Below are 21733 nucleotides of genomic sequence, written 5' to 3'. Positions count from 1 at the left end.
CTGGAGTTGGGGGTGGTGGGGGTGGGGTGTTGCACACAATCACCCAGGAACAAGCTCAAGATAAAATGTTTCTTAATTGAAATTCTTTCCCTTTGAAGTTTAATCACTGATGAATTTTCATTATTAGAATTCCGTATGACTTTATTGACCTTTTGAAGCTGCTAAAAAAAAAGGAAAGGAACAGAGGTTATTGTGATTTTGGGGAATATGTACTTTTTGAGATAGTTGGTGCTGTATGTGATTCTTCCCTTCTTAGGGACAGAAGCCAACCTAGGAAGAGTGTGTAATGTTAAAGGCAGAGGATTAGTGTGTTAAAGCATCTCTTTTCCTTGCCTGGCTTCTGCTTCACCCATGGATTATGAAAAGGAGGCAAGAGCACTAAGGCACCCCCTTGGTGTGTCTGTTTTCTGCCTTGATCGCAGAGTCACAGAGGGGTTGAGGTTGGGAAGGACCTCTGGAGGTCACCTGAGCTAACCTGTTCAAACAGAGTCACCTAGATTCAGTTGTCCAGGATTGTGTCCAGAGGACTTTTGAATATCTCCAAGGATGGAGGTGTCACAGCCTCACTGGGTTAACCTGTGCCACTGCTCTGTTACCATGTCTCAGTAAAAACCTGTTTCCTGGTATTTAGAGGAAGCCTCCTGTCTTTGTGACTGTTGCTTCTGCTCCTGTCATTGGGAACCACTGAGCAGACCCTGGCTCTGTCCTGTTTGCACACTCCCTTCAGGTATTTATGTACACTGATGAGATCCCCTTGAGCCTCCTCTTCTTCAGGCTGAACAGTCCCAGCTTTCAGTCTCTTCTCACAGGAGACATCCACTAATCCTTTTATCATCTTAGTAGCCCCTTGTTAGACTCACTTATGTCCATGGCTCTGGTGTACTGGAGAGCCCAGAACTGGGCACAGAACTCAAGTTGTGGCTTTATCAGTGCAGAGCAGAGGAGAAGGTTCCTCTCCCTTGTACCTGTCAGTAATATTTTATTTAATGCAGCTCAGGATACCATTAGTTCTCCTTCCTGCAAAGGCACATAGCTTGCTCGTGTTCAACTTGGAGTCCATCAGGACCCTCAGATGCTTTTCTGCCAAACAGCTTCCCAGCTGGGTGGTCCCAGGATGTACTGTGCCTGAGGCTGTTCCTCTCCAGTTGCTGGATTTTACAGTTTTTCGTGTTGAACTGCATGAGGTTGCTGCCTGTTCATTTCTCCAGTCTGTCGAGGTCTCTGTGGATGGTATCGTGATCTTCTGGAATATCAGCAACTCCTCCCAGTTTTTGTCAACTGCAGATTTGTTGAGGGTGCACTGCTTCATCATCCAGGTCATTAGTGAAGATGTTGAAAAGTGAACCCAGTATTGGCCCCTGGGGTACACTGGTAGTTACTGGCATCCAATTAGACATTGTACCACTGATCACCCTCTGGGCCCGGCCATTCAGTCAGTTTTCAATCCATATCACTGTCTCCTCACCCAGTCTGTACATCAGCAGCTTCTTCATGAGGATTCTTTGGGAGGCTGTGTTGTACTAAAGTCCTGTAAGAACCTCCTGATGGGTCCCTCGTTATTTCTCTTTTGCTGGGTGCTTTAAGCATCTTTGGGAGCACATACTTAAGCTTGGCTGCACTTGGCATGCTGAGGCATTCCTGGCATCTGAGACTTGATATTTTGCTATTTTTACAAGATGACAAATCTGTTTCTGCACAACTGTAGTTGTGTATCTTCAATGAGTTTAGTTTATCAGGTTTGTTTTTTTTTTTCCCTAGACCATTTCTCCAGTTTGTCAGTGGAATTCTGACTTCTCCTTAATATACTTCCTTGCAATTGCAGCCTGGCAGCATCTCTGGACTTAATCAGCATATTCGTTGTTCCATCATCCAAATTTTTAAAGTTATATGTTACAGCCAGATGAAGGAAAGACCCAAACTATAAAAAAATATTTCTTTTTCACGATAAGCTACTCTTAATGTAGTTTTCCAGATGTTATTTGTACTCGTTCTACAATACCTTCATGCAGCCCGTATTTTTTTTCAGCACTGTCTTCAGTGGTAATTTGGTGCCTTCATGAAATCAAAGTACATGTTCTTTACAAGTTTGCTTTCATTGGGAAGGTGCTTTGGTTTAGGTTCTTTTACTATCCAAGTCAAAAATTTTACTTGGTTTGATCCAAATGTCTAAAATATGTCTGTGGCAAACAGTTGTACCAAAATATTTTGTCTGGTTTGTTTTTATTTTCTTCTGAGTAATCTTGAACAGCTGGCTTAGCTTTGTTTCTTTATCTTACTCTTTCATCTCTTTTCCTCTTTAAAGCATGTAAGCATTGTTTTATTTCAAGCTTCTGGATTCTCATGCATTTTTCATGATTTCTCAGAGGTAACAGTTGAGATTACTCTGGGTTGTGTAGGACCTGTAGTAAATTTCACCAGTCATTGTAGTTTAAAACAGATTAACTTTTCTGTAGATTCCGGGTCTTTTAGTTCACTATTTTTTGCTTTTGTTCCTGCTCCCTTTCTGCTCATGTCATGCCTGCCATCTGATTGCATCTGACCTATTTGTGAAAAAAATGAAGCAAAAAGGCACAGAAAGCTTCTGTTTTCTTGGCATTACCTCTTTTCTTTCCCAGTGAGTATTGGAATAACTCCTTCCTTGCTGTTCCTCTTCTGATTAATGTATCAGTGGAACTGGGGGGGTTGTTCTTTGCATGTATTACCTTTTCTTATTTTGTGATGTGACCTTTTTGAGTTTGTTTCTGTACAAGTGTGCTGCTGTTACACTTGTCTGTGATAATTCAACCTCATTCCTTTTCTCCTATTACTTTTACATTTTGAATCACTGAAGCATTTGTGAATTGCCAGCTGGTGTCTCAGTGTAGATACTTCCTACTACCTCCTGTGTTAAGTTGGTTTGTATTTGTGTACTAAATACTGCTACTCTGAGCAGTGCTTTGTTGTCCTGACTTCTTTCCTCCAGAATTTGCTTCTGGGAAGAAGAAATCTCTCAGTTGAACGAGCTATACTTTAGTAAACTCAGTGAAGTACTTGGCTTTGTTCACTGGTCTCCCTTTTATGGTTACTAAGAACAACTGATTGTCACTTGGATGATCAGGCAGTGAGGTGGGTTGGGAGCTGGTTGAGAGAGAGAAGCCAGAGAGTTGCAGTCAATGGGATGGAGTCTCGTTGGAAGTCTGTTTCTAGTGGAGTCCCCCAGTGGGCAGGACTTGGGACCAGTACTATTCAGTATATTTATTGATGACCTGGGTGAGGGGATAGAGTGTATGTCAGCAAGTTTGCTGATGACACAAAACTGGGTGGACACCCCAGAAGGCTGTGCTGCCATTCAGAGGGACCCAGACAGACTGGAGAGCTGGGCAGGGGGAAATTGAATGAATTACAACAAGGGCAAGTCTTACATCTGGGAAAGAACAACCCCAGGTACCAGTATAGGTTGGGGACTGAGCTGTTGGAGAGCAGCTCCTTCCCTGGAGACATTCAAACCCCACCTGGATGTGTTCCTGTGTGACCTGCTATAGGTGACCCTGTTCTGCCAGGGGGGTTTGGACTAGATGATCTTTTGAGCTCCCTTCCAACCCCTAACTTTCTATGATTTTCTGATTCATTTTGTGAGCACTGTCGATTAGTCTGCCTTCCATCTTCGTGTTACCTCAGCTAGTTTATTTCTACATTGAAAAAAAACAAAGCAAAACTGAATTTCAAGAGCTGGCTGAACAAGGACTGTCTTTTGTATTGCAGAGTTTGAAGTGATGAAGAGCTCCTTGAGGAGCTGTGTTTAGGATTAATTCCTTTTATTCTTAGAAATACTCTTAGAACAAAATTTGAAGCCTCTTCCTTTATTGCAGACATTATTTCTGAATTGCAACCATTAGTTATTCTTCTGCATAATTAATGTGGGGTAGAGTTTCCTCATCTTTTTTTTTTTTTTTTTTTTTTAAATTGGTTTTTTGGTTTTTGATTCTAGTATCATGATGTATTTTGTATTTCATAGAATCATGGAATAGTTAGGGGAAGGGACCTTAAAGATCATCAATATCCAACTCTCCTGCACAGGTTTTGTGCTGGTGTGTGACTTCTTTCCTTTGGAAGGCTTTCTTTTAATTTTATAACATTTGCACCTCTGATGTTAAGTCTTACCTCACCTGTGAGGACATAATTAGGAGTGGAGAGAGAAGGAACAGATGCCTACTAGGTATTACAAGGATGAATCTCAAAACATCTTAATATTCATATCCTAGAAGCAACCTCAAAACCTGTTATTCCACATATTTTTATGAAACCTTATGCACTCTGTCACAAAAGAAGTAGTCTGCTGCAAAATGACAGAGGAGGCTGAGGTCAGCAGATCATTTTCACAGTTGTGGATATAGTTTCTATTTAACCCAACAACATCTGAGCTAGTATGCTAGTTTGCCTTTATAATCAGTCAAGAGAGAGAGTGGCTTCTCTGAAAGGTGGAAAGCTGCTTTCAGTTAGGTGTGTGTCACAGATTAGAGATTTAGGTTGCTTGAAGAATCACCAGATGCAAGAGCCATTTTAATGTCAATTTGTAAAGTGTGACTTAACAGAGTTCAGTGGCAAGGTTAACTCTATTCCTTTACTATTCAGAAGAAACATACAAAGGAAAATCAAGTTAGAATTGAGCTGGAATGATTTACACAGAGATCAGGGATGAAAAGAGTAAGGGAGGCCCTCCTGGTGAGTCATGATGTTCAGAATGGATCCCCTTGCTTTCTAAACTCCTTCTCAGAGAGGCATTACAGTTGGATCCAGACTTAGTTCAGGACTTGGTCAACATTTTATATCTAAGAGAGTTAGATACAGGTATTTCAATGGTATTAATTCAGCATGCTATTATGTGTCCTGTATAACTTTGAAGTAGGAGCAATATAAGATACATTAACAGTATTACCATAAATAATATTATATAGCAATCTGTTACAATCAACACAGGGACTTCGTTAAAGATTCAACAAATTTCCCTAAATCAAATTGCATACACGCAAACACAGAGATTAACCTATGATTTAAACTTTGCAAAATCCAATTAGAGTGAATTACTCACTCTTTTCCTTTGTTGGCATTTACCAGCAATCTTTGAACCTTTCTTCTCCAGCAGTACCTATCAGTAGACAAACTGTGAACCTCAGGAAATCTACCCTGAGAGGCCTCCCAACCTGGGGAGGTATGGGATCAGAGCCTGCTGCAGTCCCAGAGTGCTCAAAGGGCCTCATTTAGGATTTCCTAAATCCTATTTATAGGATTGCAAAATAATTGACTTTGGTTGGTACTTTTTCATTGTGGCCATAATTCCAGTCAGGTAGTCTTGGCACCTTTCAGATTGGGCTGTGATCCAAACAGGAGTTTTGGGTATATTTCCCAGGCAACAGGAGTTTTAGGTACAGTTAAGGTGTGCCTAATTGTCCCAGCTCACTGTACTTATACTCAGGAATGAAGGTATCAGATTGTCTCAACTCAGTGCACCCATAGGCAAGATCAGAAGGCACCAAATTGTTCCAGCCCACTGCACTTGTAATTAAAAGAACAGTAATGTTGGCTGGTCCTGGCATCACAACATGTCTGGGAGTGTGGTCTGCATCACCACTGTGACTTAATACCTAAAGGTGTCCCTTTCTTTAAACAAATTAGAGAGGGAGCCTAGTATACTAGCTTATAGGTGCCTAGTTCTGGTGAAATTAATCTGCCATTAAATGCCACTTACCCTTTCTGTAGACCATTAGTGCACTTCTGTTTAAGTATTGGGGGTCAAACCTGCATTAGCAGTAGGAAAGAACTGCTCTAGAGATCAAGGAAACTAAGAAGTGGATTCAGTCAATGAACATAGAGTTCAACTTTGTTTTTCACCTTGCCAAGTCAAAGACTGATTCTTGTGATGCCTGGCGAGCCCGTGTTGCTTGAATCAAGAAACTGCCTCTGAATGAGCAGAGTGCTTTCCTCTGTTGCTTGCACCTGTGGAGTAAAGGTTGTGACAGATATGTTTTTATGTGAAGTACACATGTACTCTGTGTGGGGTAGTACCTTGGCTGAAGTAGGGCTTATTGTTAGATTAATCTAAGAAATGCCTGCTTGTAGTACCCAAAATAAGCTACATGGTGCAGTCTTTAAAGGTTCTTTCTTTGAGTAGAAGCTGTAGTTACCCTTGATCTCTTAACCCCAGAGTTCCTCACCCTGCTGTAAAACTGTTTCCTGAGTACAAGAACTAACTGCTTCTCTGCTCAGATGCTGGAATATTTGAGCTCCCTGGCATTCCAGTGCAGTGCTAATGAAATGACACCAGGTACTTGCTAAATGCAGCAGCCCTGGAGAAGCAGCTCTTTTTGCCTTTGTAGATGAGACTGGAGTTAACTGTTTGTGTGTGTGACACCTCGTGTGTAACCATTAGAAGGAATTTCTTGTTCTTGTGGTAGCTGGGAAGAGAGTGGTCAGTAATGACAGAGCTCTAGCTAAGGATGATAAATGCTTCTAGATATTAGGAATTAACCTTTGCAGAAGATGAATTGTGGAAACTATGTGAAGCTTCTGCCATTCTAATTAATCTGGCTAAAATGTCTAGCAAAGAAGGAGATTCCTAATGTCTCTGAGAACAGAAAATGACTGCAATAAAGGGATAAATGCCAGCGTATTGCAGGAGGTGCCCAGTGCTTATTCAGAAGTCAGTATATCCAGATCTTGACTGATAGAAAAGAATGTGAAATTAAATGCTGAATATTTTAAAAATTCTAATTTTTATTTAAATGTATAAATCTAATGTTATGGAATGCTTTATTTTGACAGATAAGGAAGGACATAATTTTTCTATATTCTGGGTGCTGGTGAGTGTTATCCTAGGTGCAATAGCCATGCTGTGCAAAGAACAAGGAATTACAGTACTGGTAAGCATCCCTTTAATGACTGGATTTTGACCTCAGCATCTATCAAGTGCAGTTGTAAAGCCTACAAAGATGAATCTTCTTTGCAGCTAATCATATGCATATCTTTTTTGTTCTGTTGAGAAAACTAGTTAATGTTGACTAAAAGCAATATTCTAGTAGATCTGTCTTGACTGTGTCCCTGCCAATCTGTTGGGATTATTCACTTTATCTTTTGCAAGCAGCTTGCATATATCTGTTAATTTCTTGCAAAATGTAAAAGATTTACAATGTTATTTTCAATGCATATCACATTCATTTGCCTTGGTTTTTAATGTAATTGTTGATTCATCAGACCTGCAAACCTCTTGTTGAAGGGTTATGAACAAAGATGTAACTGGAGGAGAGCATTTTTAAGAGCTCTACCCTCTTGTTTGTGTTAACAATGTAATAGGGCCACTGTTCATACATTTCTAATACTTAATCTCTTCCTTTCATCCCTTATTTAGGGATCTTCCTATGCAAACAAATATAGTTACAGTTCCTGTTCATTTTGCTCTTGCTTTTTACTACTTCAGTGAAGTCATGAGCCACCTGAAATGCTACACCTGTGATTTTTACCTTTTGTATAGCCGTATCTCTTAGCCATAAATCAGATTTGTTTCTATTAACTGTCACAGATAAAGCAGCAAAACCAGAAGAATTCTTTGTACCAAGGACCCCATTTTCTCTGCTAGGAAAAAAGGGAGAAGAAATTACAGAAAACTTCTTGCTTTAGGACATTTTTTTTTTTTTGTTTGTAAAGTGATATATATTTCAAAGGAATTTTTCTTAAAACATAATGTGATCTTTTCCTTTAGTGGTGTGAAGTAATGATTCAAGCTAGCAGACACAGAATTGTTATTGGATCTGGGTTTTTATTTCTTTTATATTTTTATTATTATTTAATTGCAACAGCAATGCTGTTGCATTGCTAGGATAATTATTGTTGTGTTAGGGGCATGGGTCAGGGGGATGAAGGGATAAATCACACATTAAAAAAGATTGCTTGCAGGCTGAAAGCATTCTTAGCAGGATCCTGGCCTTCCTATCTATGTGCAAGTGAGCCAAAAACCTCTTTAAGTTTGAAAGGCCAGGTGGCCTTTCTACATGGAACCATTCTATTCCCTAATCTGTCTTCTCTGTTCTCCCTTTGACTGTTAAAAAGAGACTTGTGGCCTCCTGGTGCACTCTTTCCATCACTATTTTTATTGCCATTTAGTCTTTAGAACACTGATGTAATTTCCAGACTGTTTAGAATATAGGCCTGACTATTCAAGGATTATCATGGTTGGTGATTGCTGAACAACAGTAAAAGAAAAATGTTAACATTGGATTTTGCTGTTCACCTCAACAGAATTACCCTGGATATATTTTTGGTTGCTTGTTTGGGGCTAGTATGTGCAGGTGTAGTCCTTCAAAGCACTGCATATGCTCTAGTTTTAAACATAGTGGCAGATTTCACATAGAATTTTTTTTTTTTTTTTTAATAAGTTCCACTGTACGTGCTGGTGTATTTGCAAGAAAAGAAAGCCTGATACCTCTGTTACACCTTTCTAAGACTTTATTTGTTGTTATAATTTATGTACCCTTTAAAAATAGTATTTCTGAAGCTTGACAGTTGAAAGATATTATACTGCACAGCAGAAAATAAGTAGAAAGCTTAAAGAAACTCCACTTACCTGACAGGAGCCTTACCTTTTGACTGCATCATTTACACAGTGGAACATTTAAGGAAGAAGGCTGAAAGCAGAATACTGTTGTGACCATGCATATGGGGTCCAACTGCTGGTATACAATATTTCCTGAAGAGTTATTTCATGTAGCAGCAGAATCCTCATTACAGTAACAATACTCTGTTCATTTGAGCTCAGGTTCTCAATCTACCATTCTGCCATTGTTACAACCAATGTATCTCTACTTGTTGGAATCAGAATTAAGATAACACATGGTAGATGTGGAAGTGGAATTTAAGATGTATTTTAAAAATGTATTAGTTTTAGGTTAGCTGCTCTATCTTACACTCTTATTTTTCTTTTGAATGCCTAGGGTTTGAATGCAGTGTTTGATGCGCTGGTGATTAACAAGCTAAATGTTTTGGAGCTTATTCAAAAGTTACTACATAAAGACAAGTCACTGGAGGTGAGTCCTCAGAGTTTTTGCTTATTGTGGTCATTCAGTCATGTAAGTAAAAGATGAACACAGGACTTCTGAGAGTTTTGTTGTTGTTGAGATTAACTAACAACAACAAAAGAGTTTTCAGTCAGCCTCTCAGGGCAATGTACTTGATGTCTTTGCAGCAACATGAGTAGGGATAGCATTAAATTGCATTGGATAGTGAAATCCATTCCATGCTTCTCTCAACAGTATGTTAAAAATACAGTGTGGAGGAGCTCACTGCTCAGTACAGTTCTCCAGGGTCTGGTGCTACACACCTGAAATGGTTGTTTAACATACTTTGGTCAGAGTAAAGAGAGAGGTATTTGTCTGTGTTCATAAGAAAAAAACCCACCATGGCAGTTGGACTCAGTGACCTCTCAAGGTCCCTTCCAACCCCTAACACAGTGATTTCTATGAAGAATAGGAATTACCAAACAGGAGACAGTTCTAGTAGCTTGGGAGTTTAAAAGTGAAAAATACCTTGGCACTGATATTCACTAAGAAGCAAATTTCTGCCACTCTTATTCCAGTCTTGTGAAACCTCATCTGGAGTATGTATCCCTCTCTGGGGTGAATGGAAGACATGGACCTGTTAGAGTGGGTCCAGAGGAGGGCAATAAAATAGTGAGCTGAAGCACCTCTCCTGTGAAGGATGGCTGAGAGAATTGGGGTCGTGAGGATTTTCTGCCTGGAGAATAGAGGGCTCTGGGGACATAATTTGATGGCCTTTTGGTTTACATAAAGGGTTTAGAAGAAAGATGGAGAGAGACATTTTTACCAGGACCTGTACTGACAGGACAGGGGGCAATGGTTTTAAACTGAAAGAGGGTAGATTTGGATAGGATAGGATAGGATAGGATAGGATAGGATAGGATAGGATAGGATAGGATAGGATAGGATAGGATAATAAGAGAGGATATAATAAGAGAGGATAGTGTAGAATAGAGAACTGTTTTCAGTTGAAAGGGACCTACAAAAATCACCTAGTCCAACTGCCTGACCACTTCCAGGCTGACCAAAAGTTAAAATGTATTCTGAGAACACTGTCTAAATTCCTCTTAAACACTGGCAGGCTTGGGGCATTGACCACTGCTTTAGGGAGCCTATTCCAGTGTTTGCTCAGTAATACATTCTTTACAGTGAGGGTGGTGAGACACTGGACAGGTTGCCCAGGTAAGTTGTGGATTGCCCCATGACTGGAAGTGTTCAAGGTCAGACAGGATGGGGCTTTGAGCAACCTGATCTAGTGAAAAACAACCCTGTCTGTGGTAGGGTTGGATGGAATACATGATACTTAAAAAGATACCTTCCAAACTAAATCATCCTCTGATTCTATGACAACTGTCAGAGTCAAACCTTCTGGAGAATTGCTCTCTAAGCATGAAATGCTCAAAGTACTGTGTTTCTGTATTGTAACTTTTAAACAGTTCTGTCTGGGTGAAGAAAACAATTAATGTTCCTTCTTCTTTTAATAGAAGTAATTAATTTTAGCTCCCTCCATCTCCAAAGGTCTGTTCTGCTCTTTCTATGGAAGTGTATCTAAGGTTGTTTTGTTTTGTTGAAAGGAATTATCTTGCAAATGTTTTCTTTTGAATTGAAATGGATTTCAGTTTCATGCCAGATTTCACTTTAAATCAAAGAAGATACAATAACAGTTCCACTTTTAGAATTCTGCCTAATAAGAGATTTTGTGATTTCAGAAATCTGACCTTTAAGAAGTTGGATGTTCTGTTAAAAGTATGTGAAGTAAATTAGCCTGGGATAAGTGTTTTTGTGTAGTTACTCTGTCATAAGGCACTTACAGCTTGTCACTTCAGGGTTTTCCATTATAGCACAATTCTCTTCCAAAACCAGTTGAAGCTTCATAGGATAATTTCAGCCATCAGGTTTCAGTGAGCTCTAAGGCAGCCCTACAGCACTGTAATATAGGGGGTCAGAAAGAAGCTTATGTCCTTCACTTGCTATATGAGTTACCACTTGCTAGCTGGGTAGGGTGTTGGAAGCTTGGATTGACATCTCAAAGCAGTGACAGGGGTGTTGTTACAGTTACTGGTGTTTTTTTCCAGTCTCTACTAATAAAGCATGAAAAACCTGCACAGTATACAGTAGAAGTATATTTCTGAAAGGGTTGTGTGCTTGGAGAAAATGTGTTAAACTTCCTGGAGGAAAAATTGGAAAAGTCTGACAAATTTAGTTTCTATGATATCAACTCTATTTTATGTGATTTGGCTTATTTAGGCTGTAAAGTGTATATTATAAAATATGTGATGTAAATCAACAGAGTTAATGTAAACAAACAACAATTTTTTTTTTTAGATCTTTGACAATTTTAGCCTGACTGAAGTGATTTGGGTTGCTGTCTGTCATTAGCTTTTGATCATGTTAGTGATTGTGGAACTTTAACTCAGTTTCTAACTTCTCCCTGTTTCTAACTGTGCAGCTTTCAAGTTGTATGTATGTAATTTTACCTCTAAAGAGACCTAAGTGGACAAAAGGTTTCTATGGTAAGCTGTTAACTGGACATAGCTATTTAAAACACAATTGACAAAGTAACTATTCTCCATTTGAAAAAGAAAACATAGATAAATTTAATATCCTATATATTAAAGACTGTATTCTGCTCAAATTCCCTATCAGAAATCGCTGTGTAAAATTAGATCAGTAATTACATCAGAGCTACTGAGGCTTTGTAGAAGAAAGACTTCTTGAACAAAGTTTTCTTTCCTGATTGTGAAAGAAATTAAAATGTTTGCAAAAAAAAATTTTATAATTAGTCGATGAAAAGATAATAAATTTTGAGAGCTTTCTAGTAACTGCAAAAATAATTAAAATGTCAACTCCAATAGCACAAATGCACAGGAGCAGCCTCTTTTTGCTGAGGTGGTGATGAAAAGGATGTGAATGTAGTGGGAAAGAGAACAAAAAAAATGGAGTTTTTTTCTTTCTTTCTTGTAGAATGCTGTGCTGTTAAGAAAGGGACTGCTTTTCAGGATAACTCTTCTGATGTCTGGAGGGGCCAGTATACTTTATATACGTTGGAGAATTATGGGCACAGGACCACCAGCTTTCACTGAAGTAGACAACCCAGCTTCATTTGCAGACAGTCTCTTGGTGAGAGTAAGTTATGGAGTTGCTTTTTCTTCTGCCCATCTCAGAGCATTTGTCTTGGTCATGAAATTGAATTTTCTGCGCTTCAAAGAAATAAAGCGAGCAGTTTTTAAGTTGCAATGTGTGTGGAGATTTGCCTTCACTTGTGATGCTGTGAGGATTTTCTGCAATTTTTAAGAATAGCATACCTTATATATTCTTTTCATTCAATTTAGCGTGCACTGTATTGAAGTACATTTCCATTTACTCATAAGTTTTCCCATACATGCAAGGATTTAGCTTTTGCTGGGTTTCATCCGTTTTCCACATTCTGTGACTATTCATCTGTTCTTTCACAACTGGAGAAAATAGCATTAAAGTTCTGGTCTGGTGTGTTTGGAGTACATCTTGGTGCTATATCTGCATTAAAACTCTTTCTGAAAACAAAAAATGATGGATGAAGGCAGTGAATGCTGTCTTTTGACATTTTCTCCTCTTGTAGGAGATTATTCTTTTTACACATGGATATAGGTTGGACAACACAGAATTGCTTTTCCCTTCTCTGAGTAGGAGAGCCACCTTTTTTTTTAAAAAAAAATAAATTCGTTTCACAACTGTGAAATAAATGGATATGTAACTAATTCTAGTCTAACAGTATTTAAGGTCTCTTTATTGTACAAGATACATTTTGTGATAAGGGAAATGATAGAAGAGGAACTAAAATTGTGCCCCCCCCCCTTCCCTTAAGTTTAGTATCAAATAAATGTTTGTTTTCTTTTTGACTGACAGGTTATAAACTATAATTACTACTATTCATTGAATGCATGGTTGCTGTTGTGTCCCTGGTGGCTGTGTTTTGATTGGTCAATGGGCTGCATACCCCTCATTAAATCCGTCAGTGACTGGAGGATAATTGCACTAGCAGCACTTTGGTTCTGCCTAATTGGTCTGATATGCCAAGCTCTGTGCTCAGAAGACAGCCATAAGAGAAGGTAAGAGACAGTGATGAATTTTAAATGCCTGGCCAACTTGAGTACAGTATTGTTTTGTTAAATACACTACTCATAATTTTAAGAATTCAGTGGAAGCAGTGTCTAGCAAATATAGTTCAAATAAATATTTATAGCCAATTTGGGCCCATCACTGTACACTGAACTAGTGGGAAACAGAGGTGGAGGAAGAGGTATGGATAGCTGCTTTATTTTTTTCCTGAAATGGTGTTTTGAGATCCTCAGCACTGTAGGAGGTAAAAAGTAGGATGTGCTTAGAAGAGAGTAGGAAATTGTGTGTTGTTACACCGATTTCTTACATGTCATTATCTCCTTTAATCATCTAATAATGAAAAAGAGAGGAGATGTGACTTGAAAAGAAAGCAGAAATGCTAGCCATGGTCATACAATTGAAAAATAAAGTGCTGGCCTATATTATCTACTGAGGAAACAACTTACACTTTAGCCAAAGAAATTTTAAAAAAATCCATTGTAAACTATTATGTCTGACCTAAGGGTTTCTGTTCAACTTTTCGAGTTTTGTTCCCATGGATTTTATATATAATTAATTTCTCAGTTCTTTAAAATTTTTCTGCAAGCTCAGTTGCAACAAGGTTGTTCTGTTTAGAGTGTGGGATATTTTCTTTCCTGTGGTATTCTAAATTTCATCTCTGCCCCTTCATCCCCTCAAATGTTAATATCCCAACTACTGTCCTTTTTGCTGTTCCCATATTCATTTGCACAGGTAAAATCAGTTTTGGAGGGGGGTGGAATTCTTGCTGCAAGTGATGTCATACTTTCAAGTAAAATGTATTCATTAAGTATATATTATATAGACTTGGGGTTCTTATTCCCTGTGGCAGCTCTGTAAAAGCAAGGTACCTAGGCACAGTTGTCTAAGCCTTGTATAGTCCATAAAGTTACCTGCTGAAGATTGCTTACTATAGCAGAGATACCTAAAACAAGGAATAGAAATTGCCCTTGAGAAGTGTCTCTCTCCTGTTGCTGCCTGTAGAAGGAGTGTAGATTAGTGACTTCCAAGTAGTTAGCCAGAATGGATTCTACTATTGATTCACTTGTTAGGAAAGGAAACACTCAGTAGATTGTGAACCCAAGTTTCTTCTTTATCCTGTATTTTATTCCTGTTACTGTCTTACTAGTTCGAAAAACAGACAGGTAGCTTTTACCATTTGTTTTCCTGCCTGTGTATTTTAAATAGGAATTATGTAATTGATGTGTAATGGAGCCTCATTTTCTTGCTCAGAAGCTTTTCTGGAAGTTATAGTTAGGATTTTAAAAGTGCCTGATTGAATGGAGTGTAAAAATCTCACTGAAATTTAATCTGATTTTGTCAGTAGCTCTCAAAGGCTGTTTTTGAATGCCCTGTTCCATATGTACATCCTTCTACAGTATTTAAATAGATTTAATATGTTATGTGGAAAAGTTACTTTTGTTAAGATTTGTAGGTAATTTGAGAATCTTTTTCTTGTTTGCAGAATTCTTACACTGGGACTTGGATTTCTTATTATCCCTTTCCTTCCTGCAAGTAATTTGTTCTTCCGAGTAGGATTTGTTATTGCAGAGAGAGTCATCTACCTCCCCAGTATTGGATACTGTATTCTGTTCACGTATGGATTTAGTCTCTTGAGTAAGCAAGCCAAGAAAAAGGTACCATCAAAACAATCATTAAAGTTGATGATGAAGTGCTTCAACAGAATGGTTTGTTTGTTAACTTACCTCTCTTTCTTTAAGAAAATTCTTGCTGTGGCAGTACTTGGAATCTTGTTGATCAATGTTATGCGCTGTGCATTCCGCAGCAGTCAGTGGAGGTCAGAAGAGCAGCTCTTTAGGAGTGCACTATCTGTGTGCCCACTGAATGCAAAAGTAAGTCACTTTATTATTTTTTTAAGAGTTTTGAAATTTGGGATACGGGAGGTGTTAATGCGTAGTGAATGTACTGTGGTATAGTGTTGTTTACAGTCTTGCTTCATGCAAGAATATGACATTGATATGGCGAACACCCAAATTACAGTGATAGCATAGTCAAAATACCAGGCAGTACAAATTACAACATTGTAATTCAGAACATGGGACGGGAGGGAGAAGAGGAATACACTTTAAGAAGGGCATCCGGTCAAATTGTAAGTAGTTCTGATAAAATCTCCTAAAACAATTGCGGATATATTTGCCAGCTATTACAACAAAATATCAGAAAGTAAATTCTAGCAATGTATTCAGTCAAATAACGTCTGTGCTGGTTTTAGAATCCATTTTGTGTGCCTTCTAGTGGTGTATACAGCCAAACCCAGCTAAGGGACAAAGCAGTGTATCATCAGTGGAATCACAAGATTGGGGAGTAAAATCTTTGGAATGGGCAAGAGTCTTCAGGCATGGGCACTGAGAAAAACTGCAATATTCCCTGCAAGGCTTAGTGAGGGAAGAAGAAGATGGGACTGAATAGGATATTTCACTGTGCTGAACACTGGTGTTGGGCATAGTCCACTGTATCTACCCTGCCAGTAGGGGTGACCTCCACTGCAGTTCTTCAAAAGCTAAGAGTGTGATCTGTTGGAGCATATCACAGAGCCTTAATGCTGTTTGATTTTTAGCATAGCCTGTCTTTGTAAAGCCTAGGAATAGGAATGTGCAGCTTTTCCATTAAAATACATTTACTTTTTAAAAGACTGTATTTCTGTAACCTAGAATCGGAATCTAGACAGTACAGATCAAGTCTCGGAGTTTAAAAAAGAAACTACCATTCGCTTTGCAAAGCTGAGCATTCACAAGCTTAGCATCTACTAGAATACAGATATGCAGCAATGAGCTGTAAAAACATCTATGGACAATATTTATTTGTGGTGGTGTCTTTCAGTAATCTCAGATTTCAATGCATTACATTATGTGGCAGTGGTAGGCTGTCATCTTTTTAAGGATGACCTCAGTGTATCTTCTGGATGACAAGTGTGTGCTATAAATGGAGCAAATGCAAAACACAGTTTCTTTGTGTGTATCTCCATCCATCTGCCATGGTAAGAGGAGTGCTTTAGACAGATCCACACTCTGTGCCTGTGCTCCAATCTCCTTGGACCCCGGCCACGTCTGGCTGGGAAGCTGTGCCCGCCGTGTTCGCACTGCGCTCTGCCTGAGCAGATAAGCTGTGTGCAAGCTACTGAACTAATGCAGCTGGTTCAAAGCCAACGAGTGTACAGGGAAAATGAGCTTGTGTTTGTCAACACTGGGCGGTGTAGACATGCCTGAGCCATACTGCTGCTGGTGACAGCTTGTGCAAGTGGAAAGCACAGTGATGGGAAGGGTTTGTAGGCTCTTGAGTACTGTGTCCAGTTCTGGGCCCCTCAGTTCAGGAAGGATATCGAGGTGCTGGAGCAGGTCCAAAGGAGGGCAACCAGGCTGGTGAAGGGACTCGAGCACAGATCCTATGAGGAGAGGCTGAGGGAGCTGGGGCTGTTCAGCCTGGAGAAGAGGAGGCTCAGGGGAGACCTCATCACTCTCTACAACTCCCTGAAAGGAGGGGGTAGCCAGGGGGGGTTGGTCTCTTTTCCCAGGCAACTCTCAGCAAGACAAGAGGGCACGGTCTCAAGTTGTGCCAGGGGAGGTTTAGGTTGGACATTAGAAAGAATTTCTTTACTGAGAGGGTGATCAAGCATTGGAATGGGCTGCCCAGGGAAGTGGTGGATTCTCCATCCCTGGAGATATTTAAAAAGAGACTGGATGTGGCACTCAGTGCCATGGTCTGGTAACTGCAGTGGTAGTGGATCAAGGGTTGGACCTGATGATCTCTGAGGTCCCTTCCAACCCAGCCAGTTCTATGATTCTATGATTCTCTTGTTCCAAATTTGCTGAAGGAGTAACTCTGAAATCACAGCAGCAAGGAACTTATCTGGGCAGCAGCATTAGAGAGTTCATGTATCAAAGTCAATCTCTTTTTCTTAATAGATTCAGCTCTATGTATTCAGTTTTTTTACAATAGTAAATGTAAAACTTGTAACTAGATTCTGTTCTGATCTTCTGTTGTCTTGAAATTACAGACTTCAGAACAAACAACTCCACAGGGCTTTCAGTGGCCCATTACAATGGGAGGCTGATGCAGACCAAAAGATGGAAGTCAGATAATAGCTTTTTCTTGTTGGTTTTGGAACATCTTTAATCTGTGTAATGTGATCATGCTTTGCTTCCCTTATGTAGCAGGCTCCCAGAACCTCCAGGTATATTCCAGTAAGCAACAAAAGCTGTAACTCCTAGTTCAGGGGTTTTTTTGGTACAGCTTTTTTCAATTCCAAATTGTCTGTATGTGAGCAGCACAGAGTAAGCTTCCCTTCATACCAAGTAGTTACAGCAGTCTCTTCAGTGATTTCCAGACTCACCTTCTTTAAACATCTTTTTAGATAGAGGGGTGGAAACTGCATTAAATCAGATTGTCTGGCATAGCAGTGAATCTACCCCCTTGGGTAATGGCTGCATCTTGCTCAAGAGGATGAAATTGAGGATCAGCTTTGATAAATGTGGCCCAGAGATTTTTAAATTTATTGGAAATAATCAGGTACCATAACTTAGTTATAAAGATTTTTACTTTTTTTTTTTTAAGTTAAGAATACTGATTTTAAAATGTTTTAAATATTTTATATTGTATTTTATATGCTATTTATTTTAAATTTTAAAAGCATTTTTCAGTGCATGTAAAAAATTTTTTAAGACAGAAAAAGAAGGGTGTTACAGATCTTGGTTAATCAAGTCCAGAAGTATGTCACATATTTAAATTTTTATGGTCTTGCCCCTTAGTTTCAAAAGTTGTTGGACTGAAAAGTTATACATTTTGAAAACATTTGGCAGTCTTTTTCTTAGCTGAACAGAAGGTGCCTGCATACTGTTTCTGTTTTCTTTTACCACCTCTTTTCATACAGTATAGGTTGACTTAGCTCAGTGATGATATATACACAAGTGTGAGTTAGAACCAAGCCTATGTGCTTTCTGCTAAAGCTGATTTTTGTGAACAGTTGTAGAAACTTTTCTCCTGCTATGTTGATTACATGTTACAAGTAATTTCTAAATTTGGCATATTTCAGGGCTACTGCTTTAAAAGGCTCACTGGACCCAGTCTGGTCTCTTTTCACTTGGTATTATTATGTTGCAAATTAATCTTAGAGTGCTTTGCTCAACTACTCAAATATCTAATGATATGGTAAAAGCACAATTACCCTTTCACCACATCAGACTGCTCTACTGACTTGGATTTTATTCTGAGCTTCAGACATCTACACCTGAGCAGGTCAACTGGGCTTGCTGGGAGGAGAAGCTGTCCCTTTTAGCATGTGGTGCACTAAATCATGACTAAATCATCATGGTGCACTAAATTACTGACACCTGCCAAAAGGACTGCACCCTAGATGTGTGGGTTTCTCTCCACTGATCACAAAAAAAGTTCTGAGAACTAGAGCAGATAAGGATACATAAGTTTATGTGAGATTTTGTCCTTGCCCACTGCTGTTTGCTAGTTCTAGGCACTGCTGAATTGCTTACCACCTTCTGAGGTGATTACACATTGGTTTTTTTTAATTTTAAAGATTATTCCCAGAAATGCTCATTTTACTGCCTTTTTTTGGCCAAAAAGTCTGCCTTGACATACCATGGACAGTAACTTTGTATTTGATGGTTTAAGCAAGCTGTAATTATTATAGATACAAGTTTGTCAAAGGCAAACTATACCAGTACTGGAAATGTAGGGTTGAGTTTGTGAGATTACTTTCTGTACATTCGTAACAGGTCTTGTAAAAACTTCAAGATAGGACAAGATTTACTGCTGTTTAAGGATTTATGAAGCTGTCCTAGGGAGCATTTCTTTTAGACATTGAGAATGGTTTTTTAGGATATATTAAAAGGATTAACTTTTGCAGAATTTACCTTAAGTGCTGTGGGCTATGCTTATTGGGGCTCTCTGCAGTGTTTTGCTGTGCAGATACCATTTTAGATGTCAATTTTTTGTTATACAAATACAGCCATGCAGAAGCATCTTTATACAACATTAGCTGCACATCAAAATGTGAAGATCAAAAAGGCTTTATTTTATTATTATTACTTAGAAAACAGAATTTCAGTAGTAGTGGAAAGAGAAGAGTGTTTGATGAAAGAAGCTGACATTAAACATAAGCATCTGCATGTTTCTGTAGAAATTGACATCTGTGCTTTGCTTCTCTCCTTCTCAGCAAATGTTCATATTTTCTGAAAAGGTGATTATAAGCAGCTAGGAAGAGAAATTAAAATAGTTCATAATAGTAATGCTCCAACTGAGAGGGTGTACCTCCTCATAGATGATACTACATTTCAATTTCCTCCCACAGTTTTTTGAGGGGGAGAAGGGGGGTAAGAAATCTGTTAGTAATTTTGGTGTTGTACAGAAAAATTTAATTTTTTCTTTCTTCCTCATTTAAGTGTGTGTGCATATTTAAACACTTAAATAAGAGTTCTAACACTGTGTGTCTAACATAAAATAATATAAAGGGCTTTTTCTTTTTTATAAGTGCTTTTTATGCCAATTGTATTGGGAACAAACAAACACAGGCAGTTCTCTTGCATGGCTGCGTTAGCTTTAAACAATGCAGGCCTGTTGAGATCAACTTGGTTTTATCCTGGTGTATTTTCACCTATTTGCCCTGATTTCAGAGAATACCGTGTTGTTATGCATCCCTGAGAAGTGCTGCTTTTAGAGCTATTACTGGGAAGTAATTGCCTGTTTAAGATTGATAAAGTAGAATGTGGGCATAACACAATGTGTCATTTCCAGTAAATACCTATTTTTAATCATTTCGTAACAAAGTGCTGCTGGCTCTTAAATGTTTAATCAGGAAAGGCAAATCATCTCTCCCAGGATGCACAATATCTATCAAAAGCAGAAGAACATGTCTCAGTGGATTAAAAATGTGGGACCAGCATGATGTTTTAAATTTAAGAGGCCATTGGTGTTTAGAAAGTACCAGCATCCCCATGGTGTGCAGGTAGGGATCAGAAGAGAGGTCAAGGAGAGTTACACCCTGGTGCTTAGCAGACGTCAGATGGTTACTGAAGGTCTGGTTTGGAGGAGTAGAGCTTAAGACTGATCATAGAATCATAGAATTGGCTGGGTTGGAAGGGGCCTCAGAGATCATCAAGTCCAACCCTTGATCCACTACCACTGCAGTTACCAGACCATGGCACTGAGTGCCACATCCAGTCTCTTTTTAAATATCTCCAGGGGTGGAGAATCCACCACCTCCCTGGGCAGCCCATTCCAATGTCTGATCACCCTCTCAGTAAAGAAATTCTTTCTAATGTCCAACCTAAACCTCCCCTGGCACAACTTGAGACCGTGCCCTCTTGTCTTGCTGAGAGTTGCCTGGGAAAAGAGACCAACCCCCCCCTGGCTACCCCCTCCTTTCAGGGAGTTGTAGAGAGTGATGAGGTCTCCCCTGAGCCTCCTCTTCTCCAGGCTGAACAGCCCCAGCTCCCTCAGCCTCTCCTCAGAGGATCTGTGCTCGAGTCCTTTCACCAGCCTGGTTGCCCTCCTTTGGACCTGCTCCAGGACCTCAATCTCCTTCCTAAACTGAGGGGCCCAGAACTGGACACAGGACTCGAGGTGTGGCCTCACCAGCGCTGAGTACAGGGGCAGAATCACTTCCTTGGACCTGCTGGCCACGCTGTTCCTGATCCAGGCCAGGATGCCATTGGCCTTCTTGTCATCTCTCTGACATGGCCAGTGGCATGAGAGCCCTGGCTTTTTTGCAGGAGTCATCTGCACCTCTCAAATGACTGTGTGTGCCTGGAAAGAAACTTTTTGCTGGCTGTGTTCTCAAGAGCAGGATGTTACTGCATGTTATAATCCCTTGTAGAGCTCATGTAGTCATTGGCTATTTATGGTGGGCTCTGGGGTTCTTTTGGTGTCTTTGTTTTAGTCTTTCTTCTCTGTCATCACCATGTTAAGAGGAACTAAATTATGATCTCACTTGGAGAAAAATCAGTAAACCTACATACAACAAAAAACTGCATTGCCAGGAGTATTGTAGAGAAACATCATTTCCTTTAACACACGAGCTATATCTGATGGCAGAAGAAATGCACCATCAAAAATGCTAGTGGTTTATTAAAATTTTAAAATATTATTAAAATAGTTTTGCTGTCACTTTTATATCCTTTTAGTTCAGTTGAAAAAATGCACATGTACACAATAGTTCATTTGATGTTTTGACTTGAGAGAGTTGATATGTCTTGGTTTCTGCACTCTGCAATTCTGTTTACATAAGAAAAGTATCCTATTCTCTGCTGCTTTTGAGATAGAAATGGGTATGAAGCTCCATGTTTTTTAAAAATGAGAAAAATAGAATGAGAAAATGTAATGCTGACTGCTTCATAACATAAGACAGATGAGATTTGGAAGATCGGTTGGTCTGTACAAAATTTTTCTTCTATGCTCTGTCCCCGGTCTTTAATCAAATTTCTTCTTCCAGTAAGGCTTATGAGTTATGCAAAAAGCTTAAAAAAGAAAAAAAAAAGTAATATATCTTTCCCTGTTTCTTCTGTTTTGCCACAATTTATCTTTTA

At 39.2% G+C, this 21733-nt stretch overlaps 1 protein-coding gene across 3 annotated transcripts in view; it reads left to right on the top strand.

The window, feature by feature from the left end:
• TMTC4 (transmembrane O-mannosyltransferase targeting cadherins 4) overlaps positions 1 to 21733 on the top strand; it is a 53087-nt gene that overhangs the window by 19526 nt on the left and 11828 nt on the right. For 2 of the 3 annotated variants that reach the window (XM_071742561.1, XM_071742551.1), the window contains 6 exons: positions 6799 to 6896; positions 8961 to 9053; positions 12027 to 12188; positions 12948 to 13150; positions 14644 to 14815; positions 14900 to 15031. In XM_071742561.1, the coding sequence (XP_071598662.1) occupies positions 6799 to 6896; positions 8961 to 9053; positions 12027 to 12188; positions 12948 to 13150; positions 14644 to 14815; positions 14900 to 15031 (860 nt within the window). The remainder of the gene's footprint in view (positions 1 to 6798; positions 6897 to 8960; positions 9054 to 12026; positions 12189 to 12947; positions 13151 to 14643; positions 14816 to 14899; positions 15032 to 21733) is intronic. The other variant, XM_071742564.1, reaches the window with a different exon arrangement.

The sequence above is a fragment of the Heliangelus exortis genome, chromosome 1 (genome assembly GCF_036169615.1).
Source record: "Heliangelus exortis chromosome 1, bHelExo1.hap1, whole genome shotgun sequence".
Classification (NCBI taxonomy): domain Eukaryota; kingdom Metazoa; phylum Chordata; class Aves; order Apodiformes; family Trochilidae; genus Heliangelus; species Heliangelus exortis.
Note: the sequence above shows the minus strand (reverse complement) of the source record. Positions and strands in the feature narration are given on the sequence as shown.